Source organism: Lampetra fluviatilis, chromosome 28, assembly GCF_964198595.1.
Source record: "Lampetra fluviatilis chromosome 28, kcLamFluv1.1, whole genome shotgun sequence".
In the NCBI taxonomy this organism is placed as follows: domain Eukaryota; kingdom Metazoa; phylum Chordata; class Hyperoartia; order Petromyzontiformes; family Petromyzontidae; genus Lampetra; species Lampetra fluviatilis.
In genome coordinates, this window is record NC_136302.1 from 7,465,748 (window position 1) to 7,486,524 (window position 20,777).

Genomic DNA, 20,777 nt, shown 5'->3' on the forward strand with positions numbered 1-20,777 from the left:
CCACGGAGATTGAAAAAATAATCAAATAATAACATTATTTATGTGGCTTTACCGAAAGACCCAAAGAATATGAATTCCTGCAGTCACGAAAGTTTTAAGTCAAGATTTAATGTATGGTATATTTTACAAGGCCTATCGAGCCACCAATGAACCACTAATATTTAAAATATTCCATCGAAATTTTCATAATATTTTTCAATCTTTTCTAGGATATATTCGTTATTAACTGTTACATTGGCCTCACCGATGCCATTTTATAATGTTTTATAATCAGTGGTCACATTGCATTCCCAATGCAGGAATTCTCATTGCATATTATAATGATCAGTACAGCTGTATAGGTATATCGTGTATGAATTCGTGTAATCTTAAGATAGGTATCATACAATGATATTACATTTTAAAGAAATTAAAACTAGTTAATTATCCAGGAAAGTCTGACTGTTTCAAGCCTGTTTTTAGAAGGGCCCTGCATTGGAAAGTCTAACCAATCCTATGAACGAATGAACACGTGCCATGTTGTAGGAACCAGATAGTGCGAGCAGAAAGACCACACACATCAGGGACCACCACTCCAAGCTGCTTTTACAAATCTCAAATTGGGCTTTTGTAAATAGGTGGTCACACTTGGTTGAAAAGTAAATCAGTTGGTATATGTTTTCAGGTAGGTTAAAGGAGTGAATTATTTTGGTTGAGCACACAGATGTTACGTTTAAAAAATATGAATTTATATAGAAATGGCAACAGATACAGTAATTAAATCGTGTCTTTTATATTCACTGCCAAGTTTTGAAAATTGCAATGATAATAATGACCAAACATGTGCCAATGTTTGGAAACTAAATGTGAGGGAATTACACAGCGATATTGAAATCGCATCTTGATTTTAATTAAAAATGACATACATCTGCGCATGAAACACTTCAAATAACCACCTCTCTTTGTCTCTTGTTTTTCATTTCCCTTTTGATGTTTGAAAGGATTAGTACCAAATCCAAGTCGAACCTTAGATCACACCATATGTCAGTCAAGTTAAAGTGTCGGTATTTCTCTTTTTTTGATCATTTATTATTTACCCGGGTTAGAAAATAACAACTGTAATTCACAGCTTGAGGCCAATGTGCCAGCAGACCTGCGGCAGTCATAAACATTTGTGAACTCCAAACGGAGACACTAGAGGAACATTTTTCGTAACAATTACATAAAGAATTATTACGAAGACGTCTGGATGTCTAAAGTAGAAACTGTTTTATCCTTGAATAATAATTCCTTGTTCAATATATTTTCAATCAAATATTTTTTTCCCCTTTCATGTTTAAAGAGCTAAATCAAATACTTGGCCTAATTAAAAAAAACTAGGGCGTAGTGACAAACGGGTGCTACTGTATAGAATGTTTAATTAATGGTCAAAATCATTACCCGCTATGAATATTGTTAGTTTTGTTTTTATGGAATAGTGTCTTTTTTTACTTTATACATTTTAACTATTTTTTGCTGAATAATTTAAAGAGCTAAATCAATTATGACACAAATAATATCCGGTAAACAAGCAGGATATAAATAATTAAATAGGTAATAATTAAACTACCATTGCTGGCATTGCATTTGCCATTAATCATCATCAATCAACCATCAACAACAATCGCCGTTCACCATGATAATCAATCAATGTGTGCGTGTCAGCACGTTAAGGAAATGGTGTGCACTGATTAAATTGTCTAATGATTTAGAATTCTTAACCGTTACCATTAATAAGTAAACACTCACCGTGGTGTCTTTAAATTTCTTTCCCTCTTTCCAAACTCATACATCAGCCACGTTAATCACGAAAATAGATGTTGATATTAATGTTTATGCTCTCATAGCCCGATTGGTATCGCTGATATTATTACACTCGTTCACGCTTCAACCCTTGTCGAGCTCAAGGTCAATGCAAGGTCATTTCCCATCTCATCGATGGCAAACCCCACCTTGCCATTGCTGCCTTTCACGAGATCCTGGAGCAGGTGTTGGTGTTGTGCTGGTTGTCAAGCTGACACCTGACTTCCAAGGTCTACTCCTACCTCGGACTTCTTTGGTCATCCCCGTTGTCATTGTCACACTCTGAATACCCCGTGGCCCGCTGGGTAACGAGCCCTCCTCTCTCCTGCACATTTTGTCCCACCTTGTTATTCGTCAGCCACAAACAAAATAACGATAGTCGTCAGGAGCGTTGTTTAACCACACTACTTTAACCATACTTCAACATGCTGTCCATTGCGGGTTGGGTTTGGACCCGTGCTGGTGATGATATCACTCGCCACTCGGAATGGATATCAGGTCGCTGGATTAATTGCCCAGTGTGACAATCGCTTTGCCGCCACTCCTACCCCTCTCACCCTATCCGTTATTGACAAATAAATAGTATTTTGACGAATATAAGAGCTGAGAATTGTTTTCAATGTCAGTGAGAGGAAAAAGTTGAAAAAGGCCACGCTGCTACACCTGTAATTCTATACAAATGCTTGCATTGTGAGCTGCAGCTAAAGTGTTGCTGTTATTACTTTCGTGTTTCCCACCACAGCCCCCTCACAGGTTCCCATAATGCACCACGTGAGCTCCACAATGAGCTCCATCAAGCTGTCGTGGCCTCAGCCCGATCAGCCCAACGGGATCATCTTGGACTACGAGCTGCGCTACGGTGAAAAGGTGAGCAAAGTCCCCTTTGGTCCATTTAGTCCTGGGAAAGTTGCGGAACAAGAACGAACCTCCTGTGAAGTTGAGACCGCTGCGTTGCTTTTCGAGGTTGTGCCGTGTAGGCTTCCCGACACGTTTTCCGAAAAACTTACGCAGGAACTGAGCATCTAGCCGAAACTGTGAACGCATTCACGTACGTGCCCCGTGACAGTCTATATGGCTACACGAGGGATCTTTATCTTCGGGCGAGGTGTGTGTCTCTGTGATTCGCTGTCACCGTGTTTATACATATTGTAAACACAGAGCAAGTAACAAGAGCAACATCCGTCTTGCTATTACACCGAATTACTGGCGTTCTCAAACGCCTTATTAATGGCCGGCTTTTAACTTGCTTGTGATTTATATGAGAGGGTTAGCAGGTTGAGGTTATGAATAGGGTTAAAGGATTATTAATAGAGAATATATGCTGCAATCATAAACCCATTACAATATGTAATCATAGCAAAGCAGTGTTTATAAAGCAACTTGAAAAATGTTGCTAACTGCGATGTAGTTTTAATAGATCGATCCTTGGCAAGATAATTCAGAGTTTAATTCAGAAAACATGTAATCTTACCATTTCATTTCCTTTATTAACTGCATATTTAACTCTAGGTTAGATTGGCATGTGTACGCATGCGTCTTACCAAAGTAATTTCTTAAAAGTTATTCGAATTGAATTTCCCTCCGTCAATGCGTTTAAACTTTTTTTCAAACAAGGTAATAGCCCACTTAGACAAGCATTTCTAATTGAAACGTAGAGGAATACAAATGTTAATGTTAACGACCAGGGAAAAGATTATTGTTCAATGAAGCGAAAATAGTTGGAAGAATGAAGTTTTAGTGCTGTATAATTAGCAAGCGCATTGAACAACACAGAAACAAAAAGTAACAAGAATCATGGTAAATGTCCAAATCATAAAAATAGTCAATTATAAATTGATTCTCGGAGTGGATTCATGATGGCACGGTGGTCGTTTAACCAGGCAGCTTGAATTTCGATTTAAAGCTTTCGTGACTGCAGGGATTCATCTTCTTGGTTCTTTCGGTAAAGTCACATAGAATGGAAATAATAACTCTGTCTTCTCAACAGACCTGTTCTTCACCTGAGGACAGCTGCTTGCGTTGTGGCCGAAACGTCGTGAGAATTGTATATTATTATATTTTATTTTTATTATTTTATTATTTCCATTCTACGTGACGTTACCGAAAGAACCAAGAAGACAGGCAGCTTGAGTTCGTAGTTTCTTCGGCCACGGTAGACATCATTGGGAAGTGCTACCTGGACCAACCTGCATAGGTCGGCATGGTGGAGAATGGTCAAACAACCCCCCGTGGCTGACAGAGCGTGTGGAGGCGATCATCCAGCAGTTGATTGACAAATTGATGAGTAGCATTAATGATACTTATCTTTACTTGAGTATGCTAGCTTATTCCATGCAAAATAGAAACAAAAATAAAACATTCGGTGGCTGATCAACAGTTATTATTCGAACGAGTAGCGGGCCATGAGAGTACTCCCTCGCTCTTGAGGAGAGAGTACATCTCAACGCATAGGCTCTGCTATCCTCTAAATATTAACGTGCTGTGAAGAAGGCACATATCCTGAAAGATTGCCGATTAAATGTGTACGTTATTCTCTTTAGGCGGTGGTGTCGGGTATGCACCGCTGCCAACGCAGCAGCAGCAGCACCACAACATCATAATTTAGCTCTCTGTACGTGGAGGTGCTATCGGCCAATGAACGAGCGTTCGAAACGACAATGTCTTCCGCAGAATCAGGACTATCACAACTCGTCCACCGTGAAGAGCCAGACAAACACGGCGGTGGTGGACGGGTTGAAGCCCGGCACCATATACATGTTCCAAGTGCGCGCTCGCACGGAAGCCGGTTTCGGCAAGTACGGTGGCAAGATGCTGTTCCAGACGCTCACCTCAGGTATAGATCGCGTGTCCCCCCCCACCACCAACACCCCCGGCTCGCACAAATCTCTCGTGCACGCGGCCCGGAGCGGCGCTCGCAGCGGCTCTTGGAGTGCGCGCGCCGCGCCAGACTGTTTACAATTATCGTCTTCGTTTGCATGAAGTCGCGTAAGAGCGAGTGAACTTTTGTCAAGCGCCGGTGGGACGCGCGTGCTCCCAGCAGCAGATGATACTGGTGGAATTTTAATTATTCGTGGGGCTGCGTTGGAAAAACATTGGCGAGCAAGACGTCGCATTGTTTTTTTTGGCGAACGCGTTCTGTTTTGGATTCTGCGTGGATCTTTCGCTGTGCTGCCGCCCCCCCACCCCCAAGCCTAAATGAGCGCGCCGCTTTGTGTTTCATAGAAGACAGGGAAAATATGATACGAGAGCAGATCCCGCTGATCGCCGGCTCAGCCGCGGCCGGGATCGTCTTCATTGTGGTCATCGCCGTCATCATCATCGTTTGCAGCAGGTGCGTTTCTCTCACTATAAGCCTCCCAAGAATCCTTGTCCTGCACATGCAGTTTGTAGGCTTGTGAGTCCCAATGCTGTCCCTCGTGCCATAGACGATTACCGAGTACCAACCACGTGCTCAGGATTACATTCAGGGTGATGCATATATGGATGCTGCACCGATTTCTAACGACTCTTGTGGTTTCCACAATGGTCTCAAGCTTACGCATCGTTGAATGCTGTAAGAAAATAAGACTGCCTCTGTTGGAACAATTGTATCAGCAGGGGTTTTTAAATCTTTAATAAGTGTATTGTGATTTTTGGGAGACGTGAAGAGGCTTTTAATTAAAATGTTGTTTTCTTTATAATATCTCCGTATTATTTTAATGGATTATGTCTGAATGGATCCCCCTGCAGGTGATTAAAATACAAACTCACGTGTCACAAGGTTGTATAGTCTCAGCCAGGGCACCAATGATCATAGGATGGCCAGGAAATGCAAATACAGCATTGGAAACTTGGATCTATTTGTGCTGAGCTTTGGCAGTTATCCCCTAATTTTAGTTGTTTTGTCCAGATTCTCTAGTTTCTTCCCACATGCCAAACCCTCATTAACGTAATGGGCCAAATATTGCATTGCTGGACTCTTCTGTAAAAGAGTGTTCAGAGACTGAGGCTTTCCTGGGTAAATAAAGGTCATTAATATCATTATATTTTTAAAGGTTACTTGGCAAATAGCCACAAATCATACCACAGACTCAGCTTCTCATCTCAAGAGAATGTGGTTTGGTGCTTGTCAAACCTTTTAATTAACTGGTTAAAGACGTAAAAATGTCACCGCGTGTTTGGATGATGTCAATATTTATACAAACTGTCTTGAGGTCTGCACATATTAATGTTTATCCAGGTTCCTATGTGGATACTTCTGAAAAGGGACAGTTAACAACACCTTTCTTCACAGCTATGCTGCTAAAAATGTAATAATAACAAGTGTAATCTTGACATTAATGTTATCCAGCTCTGAATAACAGCAGATACATCATTGGTAGGCAGCAATGTGGCCAAGGTGAAGCCCTTGAGGAGAGCTGTTGATCAAAGGCATAAATAATCCCTCCGGAAAAAAAACACTCGAGTAGTTTTTGAGAGCGTTTAAAGTTGTGCGACCGGATTTATGAACGCAGGAATTGCGATATGGAGAGCTTTCAGAGTCACACTGACAATGCATGCAGCAGTTGTAAAGTGGGGGATAATTTATGAGGCAGTATGAAATTGCAACAAAACTCTGCACGGTGGGATGAAGAGGACTTACCTGCGTATCTCGAGCACAATGCTCTCTCGCAGTGCGGTTAAGAGTCACTCGGGAGCTAAGGGCACGTTTCCACGATGGCATGGAAGAGATGGCAAAGATATACGGCAAGCCACGTGACATTTTTGACGCAACGAGATTATCTCCTGTGGGAAGGAATGCTGGTAGCAGCACAATAGCATGTATGCACGTATGTTGAACTTGGCACCCTATGCCGCCAACCATTCTAATCGGAGGTGTGGGGGAAGGACAACAATAGAGTGATTCTTTGTTCACTTTAGCCCAGATGCTCGTGATGGCATGGTCACCCACAGCATTGTTTTTGCTGGGAGAATTGCGTTTAAATGCCGACACTCTTTCGAAGAAGGAAATTAAAGCTACTCGTCAACAGGAATCACGTAGCATTTGTGTCATGGGAAACGTTGCAGTTAACGATGGAATACAAGCACAGGAGTTCAGTGAGAGCAGAGTTTTCAGGAGTAGCATCTGAAACGCGTGGTGGGGAGCCGTTTAAAAGTGTTTGACAAGATGCTGCGAGCATGAATGTCGAGAGTGCCATGTAGTAGACTGTGTTTTTATAAAAGCCAATTAAAAGATAAGGTGAAGACTTCTATGATGGAAAAAATAACTGTGCACGAAGCCAAAACGATGAAAGGGAAAAACGAAATATGAGACAAATTGGGGAAATGACTCAAGAAGCGCACAAAGAAAAATGAGCGTGTGGAAGAAACAGAGATTATGGAGGAGACGTGGGGGATAGATTCGAGGATAACACACTCTTGGTTTCACCAGAGAATGTTGGCCTCAACAGTAAAGGAATTACTTTAAAGTCAGGGGTGAAAATGCTTCCATCTGTGAATGAGTGGGACACACAGCTCAAAACCTTCCCATTGCGAAACTACAAGCAGAAACAGACATCAGAAAGGGACCTCTGCACAGATGCAACAGTGTGATGCTTGTGTAAGACAGACAGCCCTTTAACGTCCATCTCTCTGCTCGGAAGAAGGGACATTTGCCCCGAAAGTCACGTTTATATGATTTAATAGCAGTTTTATTGAAGTATGTGTTGATTTTATTTGTTAATTCGTGTTTTTTGCACCACTGCCAATGCAGCAATCACGACGCTATTGTTTTTAGATGTGATGAAGACTCGAAGTGTCAATGTTGGTTATGGAGATGTGAAAATGTGTGTGCACAATGAATGGCTGTCATGCCCATCATCTTGAGATGCAGCCACATTTAGACACTTTATACATCCACATTTGCAATATTAGTTTTTGAGTACAGTCCAGCGACTTGTCTCGTGATAGTAAATGCAGATGAATTGTTTGATATTGCTTAAGTAGATTCTTTTAAAACTGCAGTTTCTCCCAGTTAAAAATGTATCGTAAATATTTCATATTTTGTGATGAAACTTGGAATATATCAAACATGCCGAAGCAGGACTCTTCTGAAAGGTGGTATTTCGACTGCAATGACGCTTGTGTGAATACATGCATAAATAATATGAATGTCATTGTTATTTTATAATTACAGGCGGAGATATGAAAGGGCAGATCCAGAATACACTGACAAACTTCAGCATTATACTGGTGGTCATGGTAAGAGGCACTGATGCGCAAACCCGCACATGTATGAAATTGTATTCCTATCATCTGTTGTAAATGCATGGATTACATATGACATTTCTCCAACCAAAAATATTGTGAAAATGCAACTGTGACGTGTTCACACGGCAGTATTATCTGCTTGGTGAAAATGTACGAATAATTCCATTACAGAGGACTGATACTGGCATAGTGGGTTGCACCATATCCAGACCCTTTGAGATTCTGCATCACGTTAATAACTGAAAGCTCTTTCTTCTTGGTTCTTTCGGTAAAGTCACGTAGAAGGGAAGTAATAAAATAATAAAAATAAAACATAATAAAATAAAATAATTCTCACGACGTTTCGGCTACAACGCAAGCACCTGAAGACGGCTGCTTGCGTTGTAGCCGAAACGTCGTGAGAATTATTTTATTTTATTATGTTTTATTTTTATTATTTTATTACTTCCCTTCTACGTGACTTTACCGAAAGAACCAAGAAGATGAATCCCTGCAGTCACGAAAGCTTTAAATCGAAATGAAAGCTCTTTGTCGATCCACTGATGGATGACTTTCCGTGCCACGTCAATCATGGGGGTTATTTGACCATACACCACCACATTTTGTCAGTGTGGTTTTGTGAAGTGTGTGGAGGGGGGCGGGGCGGTTGACCAGAAACGGTTCAGATATCGCTCGCCGCTGATTTTAACCGCGGCTGGGAATGGAACTCAGGTCACTGGATATTGTATAATAGTGCAGTGCGCTAACCAGTCCGGTTTGTTACTTTTGTAAAATTGAATGAGCGGAACATCAAGTCCTAGATGGCTATTGGTAACAGTTCACAATCGGTACGAAACATTGCAACCATGCAATATGCAAGAGCAGAGACTGTGTCCATTGTATGGAAGCGCTGCTTGTAACTTAATATATTAAGTATCATGTTGTTTTACTTGCCTGCGCTAACTGCAATGTTCATTCAGACGAGGAACAGCATGATACTCAATTATAGTGCGACTTAACAGATCTCAGTGAGAGCGCTCACAAGTAGAGCAGATTTAATGTGATAATGCAGTCATATTTATGTGATGGGACATCAAGTAAAAAAAAAAGTATCGAATCCACAACTTAATTTAGCCAAAATTAATTTGAGAGGAAACACATTGAGATGAAATGCTAAAAACCTTGCACTGATGTGTCTCCTGCAGGAGAGTGAGTTACTACATGGAGTAGCTAATCTTCTGATTCTACCTCCTGATTTGTAAAGCCACGCAGAGTATGCATGTCTACCCCAGCAGTGAGCAATTGCTGAGGCCGTATAAAAATAAACTAAATAATAATATAAATAACATTTGTTTTTTGTTAAAGATCGGTTTTGCATCTCACATCAAGAATTACACCCATTCTTGACACCCAATGCTGCCACCAATAGCAATATTAACCACCTCCTTTTTTTTTTATCAAGTTTTCCTCTTATTTGAAAATGTATCACTTTTTTTTTAGAACAAACGCAATACTTGCTGATCCACATTGCCTGGAGCTCAAATGTTTAAGCTCAAGAGGAGGTTGATGTCTCCATTACCCCCGGCAGATGTATGCTTGAGGAAAATGAAGAACATTTTTGTATTATTATTATTAGTAGTGGTTCGTAGCAAACAGTAGCTGTCACAAATAAAGGTGTTAGCACACTACATTGTGATTATTTTGCACTATCCTTCCTGTAACCGTTGGATTTGATTGGATGATCTTATTTGTAATGAAAGGGCCAATCGCAATCCTTTAGAGATTGCTGGACTTTACACTTTATTTTATAGAGCAGTACATGACTTGCGTAACTAACTATTATTTTTTTTACCAGGTTAGGCTCATTAAGCTATATAGCTCTTTTTCAGAAGCGACCAGGCTATCACAAATGATAGTTCGATTAAGTGGATTATCATGTGGAAATGTATTGCAGCCAAATACTCGAACCGGCTGACATCTGCAATGCAGAAACACCACAATTATTATATCGTCCAGCTAAACCAAGCGGCTGCTGGTGATATGTCAATTTTATTCGTATTTAAATAATGTAACCAATTAACAATTTTCAATCATTTAGATTCGGTATTTTTTCTGCGATTTTTATTATATCACAGTATTACCTTGCTGTGATATCACCATCGTCGTCAGCCATGATTGATCAACTGTTGGATGAAGGCCTTCCCAAGCCCGCCGCCACTGCATGTCTCACGATTCCGCGAAGTAACAATCCACTGAGTGCCTGCGCACGAACCGATCTCATCGCCCCGTTGCTGCAATGCATTTTTTATTACATTATGACGGCAGCGTCTGTGACGGATGTTGTGAGTTTTGTGAGTTGCGATGCCTTCTCTGCTCCAGGATGCCTGTGAAAATGAGATATTGCCTGTCATGGCGGTTTTCCTACTTAAGCATTTTCACTAAATAAATAACTAAAACTAATCACCACCTGAATGACAACTTTCTGTAAGGAACGCATGCTCAGCAATCCCAAAGCAAGAGTAAACACATCCTACAACGTCACAACTTTCTCCTGTGGATCTAATTCATCCCACTGCATTCTAAGAATTCACAAACTTGTTCTCCGCCTCCAATGGGGTCAATAAAAAAAAGGGAGATTCGTCAACATTTTATCAAAAGTGATGCCTTGCAAGAGACGGAGTGGTTATGCATCGTTCAGTTTACTTCACTATGAACCCTGAAACCCGAGATTGATTCTGGGCTATGGCTGACTAAAGTGATGAGCTGTATCTGAACTGATTCTGGGAATCTCCCTTCACCCAACCTGCATTGATGAGTGTGGTTAAGTTTGGCTAATCAATCCAAGTAACTGACATGGAATGGGGGGAGGCCTTCGTCTGGAAATGTATTGACAAAGGCCTGTACATTATTTAGTATTATTTTATTACATTTGTTGCAAGAGAAAAAAAACTTTCTTTTTATCCAAGAGAACACGTGTAGACACTCATCATAGAATAATTTGTCTCTGGAAAGCAGAACATATTTAGTTTTTCACCCAGCTGGTTCCACCATACGAACTTCATCTGCTTAGCTTTTTGGCTATGACATCATATCCGTGCATAGTTATGCATCTCTGATGATCATATATATTCCCTTTAGTATATACATATATAGCAAACTACCCAGTTCATATATTTATAAAAGCTTGCATAAAACAGCTGTGAATGAGTGACTGATGAGACCCATGCCGAAAATTATAAATGTAAACATATTTTGAATTCATATCGGTTCGAGATAAATAAACTAATTAACATCAGTAATATAAAATTATCCAATAACTATCTCAAAAACATACATTCCCTCTGTATACACGTATATATAACAAACATTTTACGTGAATAATACAAGCTCCTGTGAATTTGTTAAATCCTAGCACACATTACTGACAGGCCATATATTATGGTACTCTGTTCGCCAAGATGATGCTTACATAATTCCTGGAATAATTTCCCAAAATCTTATAACGCAATGATTTAAATGCACGCATAATTGTTTTGGAATATCCTCGTCCACGTTGTCCAACACTCGCGTTGTGATTGTGATGAATAAGTACACGCGTGGCCATAATTGCTGGGCGCTGTGAGCCAGCATCTGCTGCCTGATTTATGTTTAAACGCGTTCAACAAACGGGATAACAGCCTCGTGTTGAGCCGCAATTAATTTTTTTTTTCCCTTTTACCCAAAAACGCCACACACCCACCCACCATCCCTGCCTCCGATGCATCTGTTGTGGCACTGTGCGCATTTTGCACTTAAACAGCATAGCAACAAGCAAGCCTAAACACGATCGATGTAATTAAACAGCACTTATTACACAAACCCCTTTCGTTTGGAAAACCTGCGCAATCTAATTGTTGGATTCTCAAGAGGGATGCAAGTCTAGCCTTCCGTTTTTTTTTCCATCCTTACAGTATGGATTTTCCACTAATGCCACTTCGCTCTGTTGCTGGTTTCTGCATGATGGTATAATTTCTGGGCGACTTTAGGCAAAAACCTTCCTTCATGGGTAAATGAGCAAGCAATACGCGTGAGCTCCCTGCGCCTCATCGGCCGCACACTTGATTTGCCAACTTTAATTATTGAAGAAGAAAAAAAAATACTCGTGTGCTTGCATCAGACCTTCAAATAAAGCGGCAACAGCTTGTATGCCGATTAGACTTTTTATAAGGATTTTATCAGTTTAATGGTTATTTTTTTTCTTTCCCATATGCAATCTGCATTTAAGCACTTTGCAGCGCATGTGTGGAGATGAATATTTATTCGCAGGTGACAGGGGTTGTGTTTTAGTTGGCAAAAGCCGAGTGCATTCTGTACTTTCACTGCAAGCTCCCCCGCTGTCCCAATTTGCTTCCCGTCAAAACCAGCGGTGCGTACCCACGTGTGCGCTGTCCATTCCTCTGCTATCTGAGCATCCCAAACTTTCTCTTTTGGCAAGCGTTTCTTCAAAAAGAACAACAATCTAAATGCTATCTGGTTTAATGCAGGAACCGCCACCGTGGATTTTCACCCAGAGCGAAAGGAGCCAATGCGATCCCATTTGGGGGGTTTGAGTTAAAACGCAACAGAGTTTGCAGCAGTCGGGGCAAAAATGTTTAAAGTCAAGCGGAATTAATATGGTCAGCTACTGACAAGGGGACACAGATGTTTTTCATTTTTAAATCAGAACACCAGGAAGGCTACATCAGCCCACGCAGAAATGGGTCGGCTTTTTTCCATACCCCTTTTCGCTTCCACCTTTCCGAAATGTGAGTAAAAATCCCTTTGTGGTTTCACTCGCGCGGCCCCTTTGTGAAATCCAATACTCCTTCCGTGCTGCTGCCTTTAAGTACCGCTGCCTTGCATGCGCCCATCTTGCACTGAAATGCTTCACCATAGGTGCGTGCCGCATTGATGACTCGACACAACCCCTACTCTCCACCCCCCCCTCCCCCCCAAAAAAAATGTGTTTTGACGTTTTAAAACATTGTAAAGGTTTTTTTTTTACTGGGCATCCAAAAAAAAAATCAGTAACCCATAGAGCTTCTGCTGCGTGTTGGCCTGCAACAAACACAGCGTGGTGTGTAGTGCAAAGGCGAAGGGGAGAGTGAGCGGCGTTTTGTTTGCGCACACAAAAATTGAAATGTCACCCGATTAGTTGCAAAGTCGTGGGTTTTAAACTCCCGCCCGCACTCTGCCGAGCCACGCGTGGGATTCGGCAATTTCAATAGCTTCTGCTTCCTGCTGCCGATTGGTCAGGGATTGATACCGTTCTGTTTACGCTCTGGATTATGCTTGAACACATGTTGTTATATATAAATACTTTTAGCATTCTAACTAAATAAATAAAATAACCCCATCACTATATATATAGCTTTGAGAGCATCCTTTTCGTACAAACTGGGAAAATATAATGTAAGTCTCCCCGACAATACGACAATTATTTATTTGGCGCTAGTTAGGTAAAGAGATGTTTTTTTTGCCAAAGTAATGGTGGTTGGTATAATGACGGCGATGATGATACTATCTAATTTCCAACAGTCTTGACTAATGGTAACATACTAAAGATGAACATAGTATTATCTATAATAGAGTTTTTTTTTGGGTGAAATCGCGTGAATATAATTGTGTCGTGAAACCCGCCACCACCCAACACAGCCAATTAGTAAGGTTTGTCGCGTAATCAAAACATGCCAATTAGTTACTAGTTCAGCACACCAATGTGTTGGAGAGTAAACCCACAACGTTTATAATATCGGTCGCGAAAGCCTACGTGTTAAACTGAACATATTATTGGCAAATTCCATACAGCCGTTGCCTACAACCTTTAAAAACAAGATTAAAAGAAAGGTGTCTTTCCAAACCATGCGAAGTTTTGTTGTTGTTGCTGCTGCCATTGGGCCATTCAATCAGGGGGCTTTGGAAGCTATGGAGGCAATGTTATCGCTAGGTCAAAGCTGCCTTGCAAACTCACAATCCCCGTTGAAGCCAAACAAGTTCACTGTTCAATCACCGTTTTCATCCACGAGAGTGGTGTACGATACACGGCAGTGGACCCAGTGTTGTTCGGGTTTGAACTCAAGTGCGTCATGCCACAGGGTCCTGGCACCTACATCGGTGCAGCATTTAGACTTCACCTTCCGCTGACCATGATGAGAGCAGAGTTGGGTGGAGCCCCTGGTTGGTGAGTTCCGCCCCGTCTCAGTTACCCTGCAAACAAAACAAGAGGTTCAGAAACTTCAGGGGTGAGGTTTCCCCGGGGTGTTTCAGGGGTCAGAGCACCGAGCCGGCGCCGCTGAGATCCCGTGATTCACTCTGGATAGCTGCCCTGTGATATAACCGGGTTCTCAAATGTAGCCTGTTGGTAGTCTCAGCCAATTCGCCAGCAATTGCACGTGCAAAATTGGATCGTATAGAATTTGGTTTTTAACTTAATTTGGTAAAATTCCAGCTCTCAGAATTAAGCAACGTAAATGTGGCTTTCACTGCCACGTGATGAGCCTCTGCAGCAGGGCACATGGGAAATTACGAGACCCATACGTGATCTCAAAATTAGTTCTGTGATATCACCTTCTGCAGACCATTCTCTTAACATAGGGTCATGGCCTGTTCTCTGAGAGTCGCTAATGGATGTATCTGAATCTCGTGACGTGGCGCGGATAGCACAGTTAGAATAACAATCTCAAGCCTCCCTTGACTGACATGCGTCGGGAGGCTTTTCCCCAGCAGCGGATCGCCATACCTTTGTGTCATCACGTATGCTAAGAGATTTTACACAGAGGTAAATATCAACAATGCGTCTATCATCATGGATATGAAATCTATTCCGTGCATCTTTCTACAGTATCAAGCATTCATTAACACGCATTTTTATTTCAGCACGTAATCCGCTAATGTGATCCATTATGAAAGGTAACATTCCGTAAACTAAACTAACATTTTGTGTCGGATCACTGGCGCAGAGCACAGAAATAGCCACTTTTATAGCCGTGCATATGAGTTGGTGTACTCTTATTGCCTCTGTCGCCTTCTTTGTAAGCTCGGAATGTTGAACAAATGGCCCCAAACTCTATATTTATGTATATTAAAAAAGTGTTGGGCCTCCTATACTTTGTGTTAGTAAGGTTCACCAGATTTCGATTTAAAGCTTTCGTGACTGCAGGGATTCATCTTTTTGGTTCTTTCGGTAAAGTCACGTAGAAGGGAAATAATAAAATAAATAAATATGATAATAAAATAATTTTGTTTTTATTATTTTATTATTTCCCTTCTACGTGACTTTACCGAAAGAACCAAGAAGAAGGTTCACCAGACTTGTGTGATTGGCTCTCTTGAACTCATGTTATGATGGGTCCCATTGGCCAACTGTCAGGCGTAGTTTATCAGAGAGAGAATTGCCGTGGGTGTTATGGGTAGAGGGAGGCCGGTAACATCGTTCACTTCATCATTCTCCTGTGTCTGCACATTTTTTGTAAGAGTTCACAGTGGCTACTTGATTCAGACAAAGTACATGAAAGTATCTATACTCTTAGGTTTTTTCGGTAAAGTCACGTAGGTAAAAAAAATAAATTAATAAAAGTAAAATAAAACAAATTAAAAAATTCACGACGTGTTTTAATTTGTTTTATTTTACTTTTATTAATTTAAATTTTGAATCCTTGCAGTCACGAAAGCTTCAAATCTAGAATGAAAGTATCTTTTGGGTGGCAATGCATAATGCGTTTTTCTCAATATTTCTTGAAATCCGTAAAAGAATATCATGGGAAATTGCACGTTAATAATTAATTCCATATCAAGCCAAGAAAGAATCCTTTAGCATCGTGAAAAATAATTACGTACAATGCCTCCTTCCTCATGGTGCATGCACAATTTAATAATGTTAGGATTACCTGATGAAAGTAAAACAGATTAAGGTCTACATTATTTTTCACCTCACGCAAACGTGGGAGCATTTACAAATCTAATTTAAAGCTATTTTTAAAAAATCAAATAAGATAATTGTGTTGGCAGTGGTGTAAAAACATAAATCAAAAATAATAACCCACTATATATATCTCCTGTTATAAGGCAGTGTAAAGGAGAATGTGGTGGAGTTTTTTCATTTATACATTTTTCAGGTATATTGAGACACAAACCTACACATTTGTGCCTATGTATGCCAAATCCCACACCTTATTCGAGGGGGAATGTTGGTACAGTGGTTAGCATATTGGCTTCTGAACCCAGTTAACTGAGTTCAATTCCGAGTCATGGCTAACATCCGTGAAAAGTGATGTCTGTCACATGAGTTACAAAGGGGAAAATTGCAATCTGTGAAATATATTTATTGTTAACTTGCTGGTAAGTTATAATTTTACAAGTCAAATTTTTTATGGTTATCATTTAAATGGTGTAGCGGTGACACGATGGCTCACACAATGTACTATGAACCTGGATACCTGAGTTTGATTCCTGGCCATGGCTAAATTCAGCGGTGGGTGATATGTGAACAGGTCTTGGGCATGCCTTTACCATACAAAATTGACAAGGATGATGAACTATCGTCAAACAACCCCTTTAACCAAAAACGACACATGGAACTCTTCATCCAACAGTGGAATGTAACTTAGAAAAAAATCATTTTATTAAACTGCTATACATCTTAATTTTTCTAGTATGACAAAATTGTTTACACTTGTTTTTTGCATCAACCGTTAAAGTTTTCTCATCATTAAAATCACCATTAATCAAAGCTCATTAGACCACTATTAATAAAGGCCCTGTCATCCACATTTTCCATGGTTTTTTTTCAGTTTACTGATGCATGCAGCTATCACAGTCATTAGTTTAAGCAATTAAAATTTAAATAAAGACCTGCGTGTTGCGATGGTTGCACAGCTGGCATGTGAACTCAGCCCCTTCAAGCCCTGGAGGGTCCATACCAACCATACCACTGTGTGGAGATATCAACAGTAGTCATCCGATGGATAAACAAGCCTCTGACCATAGCAATGTGGAATTTACGCTCATGATTGCGGGCTTTAAAGAAGTGGTGAACACCACTCCACCCTCGTTTCAGCGGGACATCCTGGAGCAAGATGACCCCTACGATGTGTTTTCGGGAGGGTGCCCATGCGCTGTTTGGCACGGTGTCCTTTCCCGAAGATGCTGCCAGAGTGTGGGGCGAAAAGTCGGGCATCATCATGCCGAACGAACGACACTCAGTACAATTCCTAAAACATATCTGCAGAACAACCCCACCGCAGAGGCTTATGCGACTCGATAAGATCGTGCCTGCCCACTTGTTGTGTTGTGTGGATGCATAATCGCTTGCTCTGGTTGTGTTTGCACGCAGGCCACAAGATATACATTGACCCGTTCACGTACGAAGACCCGAATGAGGCGGTGCGAGAGTTTGCGAAGGAGATTGACGTCTCCTGTGTGAAGATCGAACAGGTCATTGGAGCAGGTAGGGTGGAGGAGATGACTTGAATTAACTTTGGGATTCTGTCCAAAATGTTGTGTTGCAATTGTGAGTGTTGATCGATTTCTCCGACTTTTGTGATCGTATGCCTAAGGATGCCGACCTAAATGGTCTTGTAATTAAATAACTTTGAAGGGTCAACGGCGAATTTCTTTCGTTTTTGTTGACGTTCGTTACGTTTTTTGGGAGCGTTAACTTTGTTCTTTGGGAATGGAACTATAATGTTCCTTTAAAAAAATAAAGGCAGCATTTTTTTTTGTTCCTCTAAGTTGTTTTAAAGTGTGAAATTTAAGTTTACAATATTTTTTCATGAGCGGCTCTAAGAAGCACTCAAGATAAAATAAATTATTTGATTAAGCGCCAATTTAGGAACAAGCATTCCCATAAATGTAATGCATTACATTAAATTAGAGAAAATGTCTGTAAGATCCTTCAAATGGTAGTTTTAATGAAAAGAGGGAATTTAGTTCCAACAGTAATACGTTTAGAAACGTGCGTTTAGCGTATGTGGCTGCAAATCATTTCCACACGATAAGCCACTTTGTTGAGCTATCATTTGTGGCCAGGTCGCTTCTGGAAAAAAGCTGCAAAGCTCACTGGGCCTTCTTATCTGTTAAAGTAAAAAGTAGCAATAGTTTTAGTTTTAAGTGAATACATTCACAGAAGCAAAAATTGGCCACGATTCTTAAGGCGACGGGACGTGTTCTTTAAAATGGAACTTCTCCCGGACAGCAAGAGCTTGCACCCGGAAGTGTACAATAATACACGGATGCAGAGACATTGTTCAATTGTTAGATGGAATCTGCCACTGTTTGGACATACCATCTGGTGGGAAAAATGTGGTGAGCAATATATATATATTTATAATGGTGCAACAGATGGATGTCTCTGGCATTCGAGATGAACAGATGAATCTCTGGATACACAGATGCGCTTGAACACCAGTACAAGTCCTCCCATCACACCTTCTACAGCCATTCGGCTATTGGAATATCTAAATTGGCTGCCATAGGTGTGTGTGTGTGTGCATAGCCACTGGCCCCGAGACCCCTAATCCGCTTGCTGGAGCGCTGGCCTACAGATAGGAAAGCAGGGAAAACATCCCCCCAAGGGGACTCTCTCTCTCTCTTTTCCTGCTGTCCAGGGTATGATTACTGCCCACTCTTGCAGGCAATCTGTGGCGTCAAAGGAGGGTCCTGTTAAGTTAAAACGTCTGCCCATGAATGCCACATGAAAGCTTCTCGCGGCGATGGGAGGGAAATTAACTTATGGAGTAAATGAATGAAAGCAAAGCCATTGCCACTGGCCCCCGGAAAAGACAGCGTACCGCATAAACTAACACGTGAGATGTGGCTGCCCCGCGGGGCATGTTGAACCTGTGGTGCTCGGCAATTTTAACCGCGGCTATGAAATGCCAGTTCTTTTGTGGAAAAAATGTAAACTTTGAAGAGCAATAAGCAGATTTTTTTTTTATTATAAATATCAGAGGTGGAAGTTGTCGAGAGGTAAATGCTACAGTTAACATTTTTTTATGTTTTATTATGAGAAGTAAAATAATTGGAAATTGTCCGCAAGAAGGACAATTTGGAGCATCTCTGCTTAAAAAGAAAATGCATTAAAAACGTAATTTTGTAAGTATCGGTGGCATTTCAGAACAAGAAGTGTTCAAATGTCATGAGCAAATGTATTATTAAAAGGTCATATTGACCACACTGAGAAAGTAATTGTGCACACAGTAAGTGAGGGAAATTGCACTACATATGTATCACACGTTATTGGTATTTGATCAAGTATTGATTTACGCAATGAGAAATCGGCATGATCCTTTCATTAAAAGAGGGATGCACAGAGTGATTATCTCGCCTAAACTGCAGATGTGACAATGAGTATTAACAAAGTGAGATTTTTGTTGGTGTGAAAATCCATGAAAATCCATGAAATAAACAAATTAATCTCGCAGCCACGTTGCATAATGATGCTGAGATGTCTGAAGCAATTTGGTTAAACACTTAAGGGGCCATCATTTTGAGATGAAAGGGAAGATGTTTAGCTGCAGAAAAGTTTTTTTCTCCTGCTAATGACAAGCAGTTATCTTGGTGGAAAATCTTCACTCGGAGGTTATGAGCAAAGCAGTAATTGTTTGAAGTCTGGCCTTAAAGTGCTTTTGAGGGAATTTATGCGATTAAGTGTTCAAAAGCTGCCTAGTCCTTGACCCAAAAGTAATGTGCGTGTACTGTTAGTGCCAAAGCTCTCGAGCCAAAGGGGGCTTGCGTCTGCCCCCTAAAAGCCACAGAATCCGTGGCACATGAGACGAAAACAGCTGTTTGTCACTCACTTGAGTTATTATGTTAAATGGGCACGCATTAGTGACGTAATGAACATTTTTGTTCACGTCTGCATCACTTAAAGTGACAGCATTCCCCTGCGTGCCATTCCTAAATCTGTTTTGGGATTGTGCTCTGCCCAAAGCAGTCCTAAAAATTAATTTTGGAGGGGGGGGGTGTTTTTTGTTGTGGTTGGTGTAGTAAGGACACGAGCATTTCACCATTCTGACATAATAGCGTCAACATGTCCGAATAACGTACACGCACTGTGTTGTGCTCTTCACAAGGTTTTATTTCTTCTTGGCTCTTTCGGTAAAGTCACGTAGAAGGGAAGTAATAAAATAATTAAAATAAAACATAATAAAATAATTCTCACGACGTTTCGGCCACAACGCAAGCAGCCGTCCTCAGGTGAAGAACAGGTCTGTCGGGGAGACAGCGTCTGAATGTCACAGCGTCTGAATGTCTCCCCGACAGATCTGATCTTCACCTGAGGACGGCTGCTTGCGTTGTGGCCGAAACGTCGTGAGAATTATTTTATTATGTTTTATTTTTATTATTTTATTACTTCCCTTCTACGTGACTTTACCGAAAGAACCAAGAAGATGAATCCCTGCAGTCACGAAAGCTTTAAATCGAAATTTAAGGTTTTATTTCACAAAGGGATGTGGGCTCGTAATATTACGCAACCTCTCGCTAGCCCGTTGCTTAAACCCACGGTGCGAAAACGGCAGGGATTTTTCTTGCAAAGTAAAGTTCAGCTACTTGTCATTCCCTGCTTACCCAAGAAACCCCAAATCCTATTGAAAAAAACAACGCTAAACAATGCCTCGGTTGGGTGCAAATTGTAGAGCGATGAATTTAAAAGTGATTCACCAATACGAAATTGCTCTGGCTGTTGATGCTCTTGTCTACACACTGCCAATGTGCCACCCCATATGGTGCAC

At 40.9% G+C, this 20,777-nt stretch overlaps 1 protein-coding gene across 2 annotated transcripts in view; it reads left to right on the plus strand.

Annotated features, from left to right (window-relative positions):
* The window catches only part of LOC144942737 (ephrin type-B receptor 1-B-like), a 175,519-nt gene that overhangs the window by 124,928 nt on the left and 29,814 nt on the right, over positions 1–20,777 (plus strand). For both annotated transcript variants that reach the window (XM_078869609.1, XM_078869610.1), the window contains exons 6-10: positions 2,564–2,688; positions 4,492–4,654; positions 5,044–5,152; positions 7,976–8,040; positions 17,378–17,491. In XM_078869609.1, the coding sequence (XP_078725735.1) occupies positions 2,564–2,688; positions 4,492–4,654; positions 5,044–5,152; positions 7,976–8,040; positions 17,378–17,491 (576 nt within the window). The remainder of the gene's footprint in view (positions 1–2,563; positions 2,689–4,491; positions 4,655–5,043; positions 5,153–7,975; positions 8,041–17,377; positions 17,492–20,777) is intronic.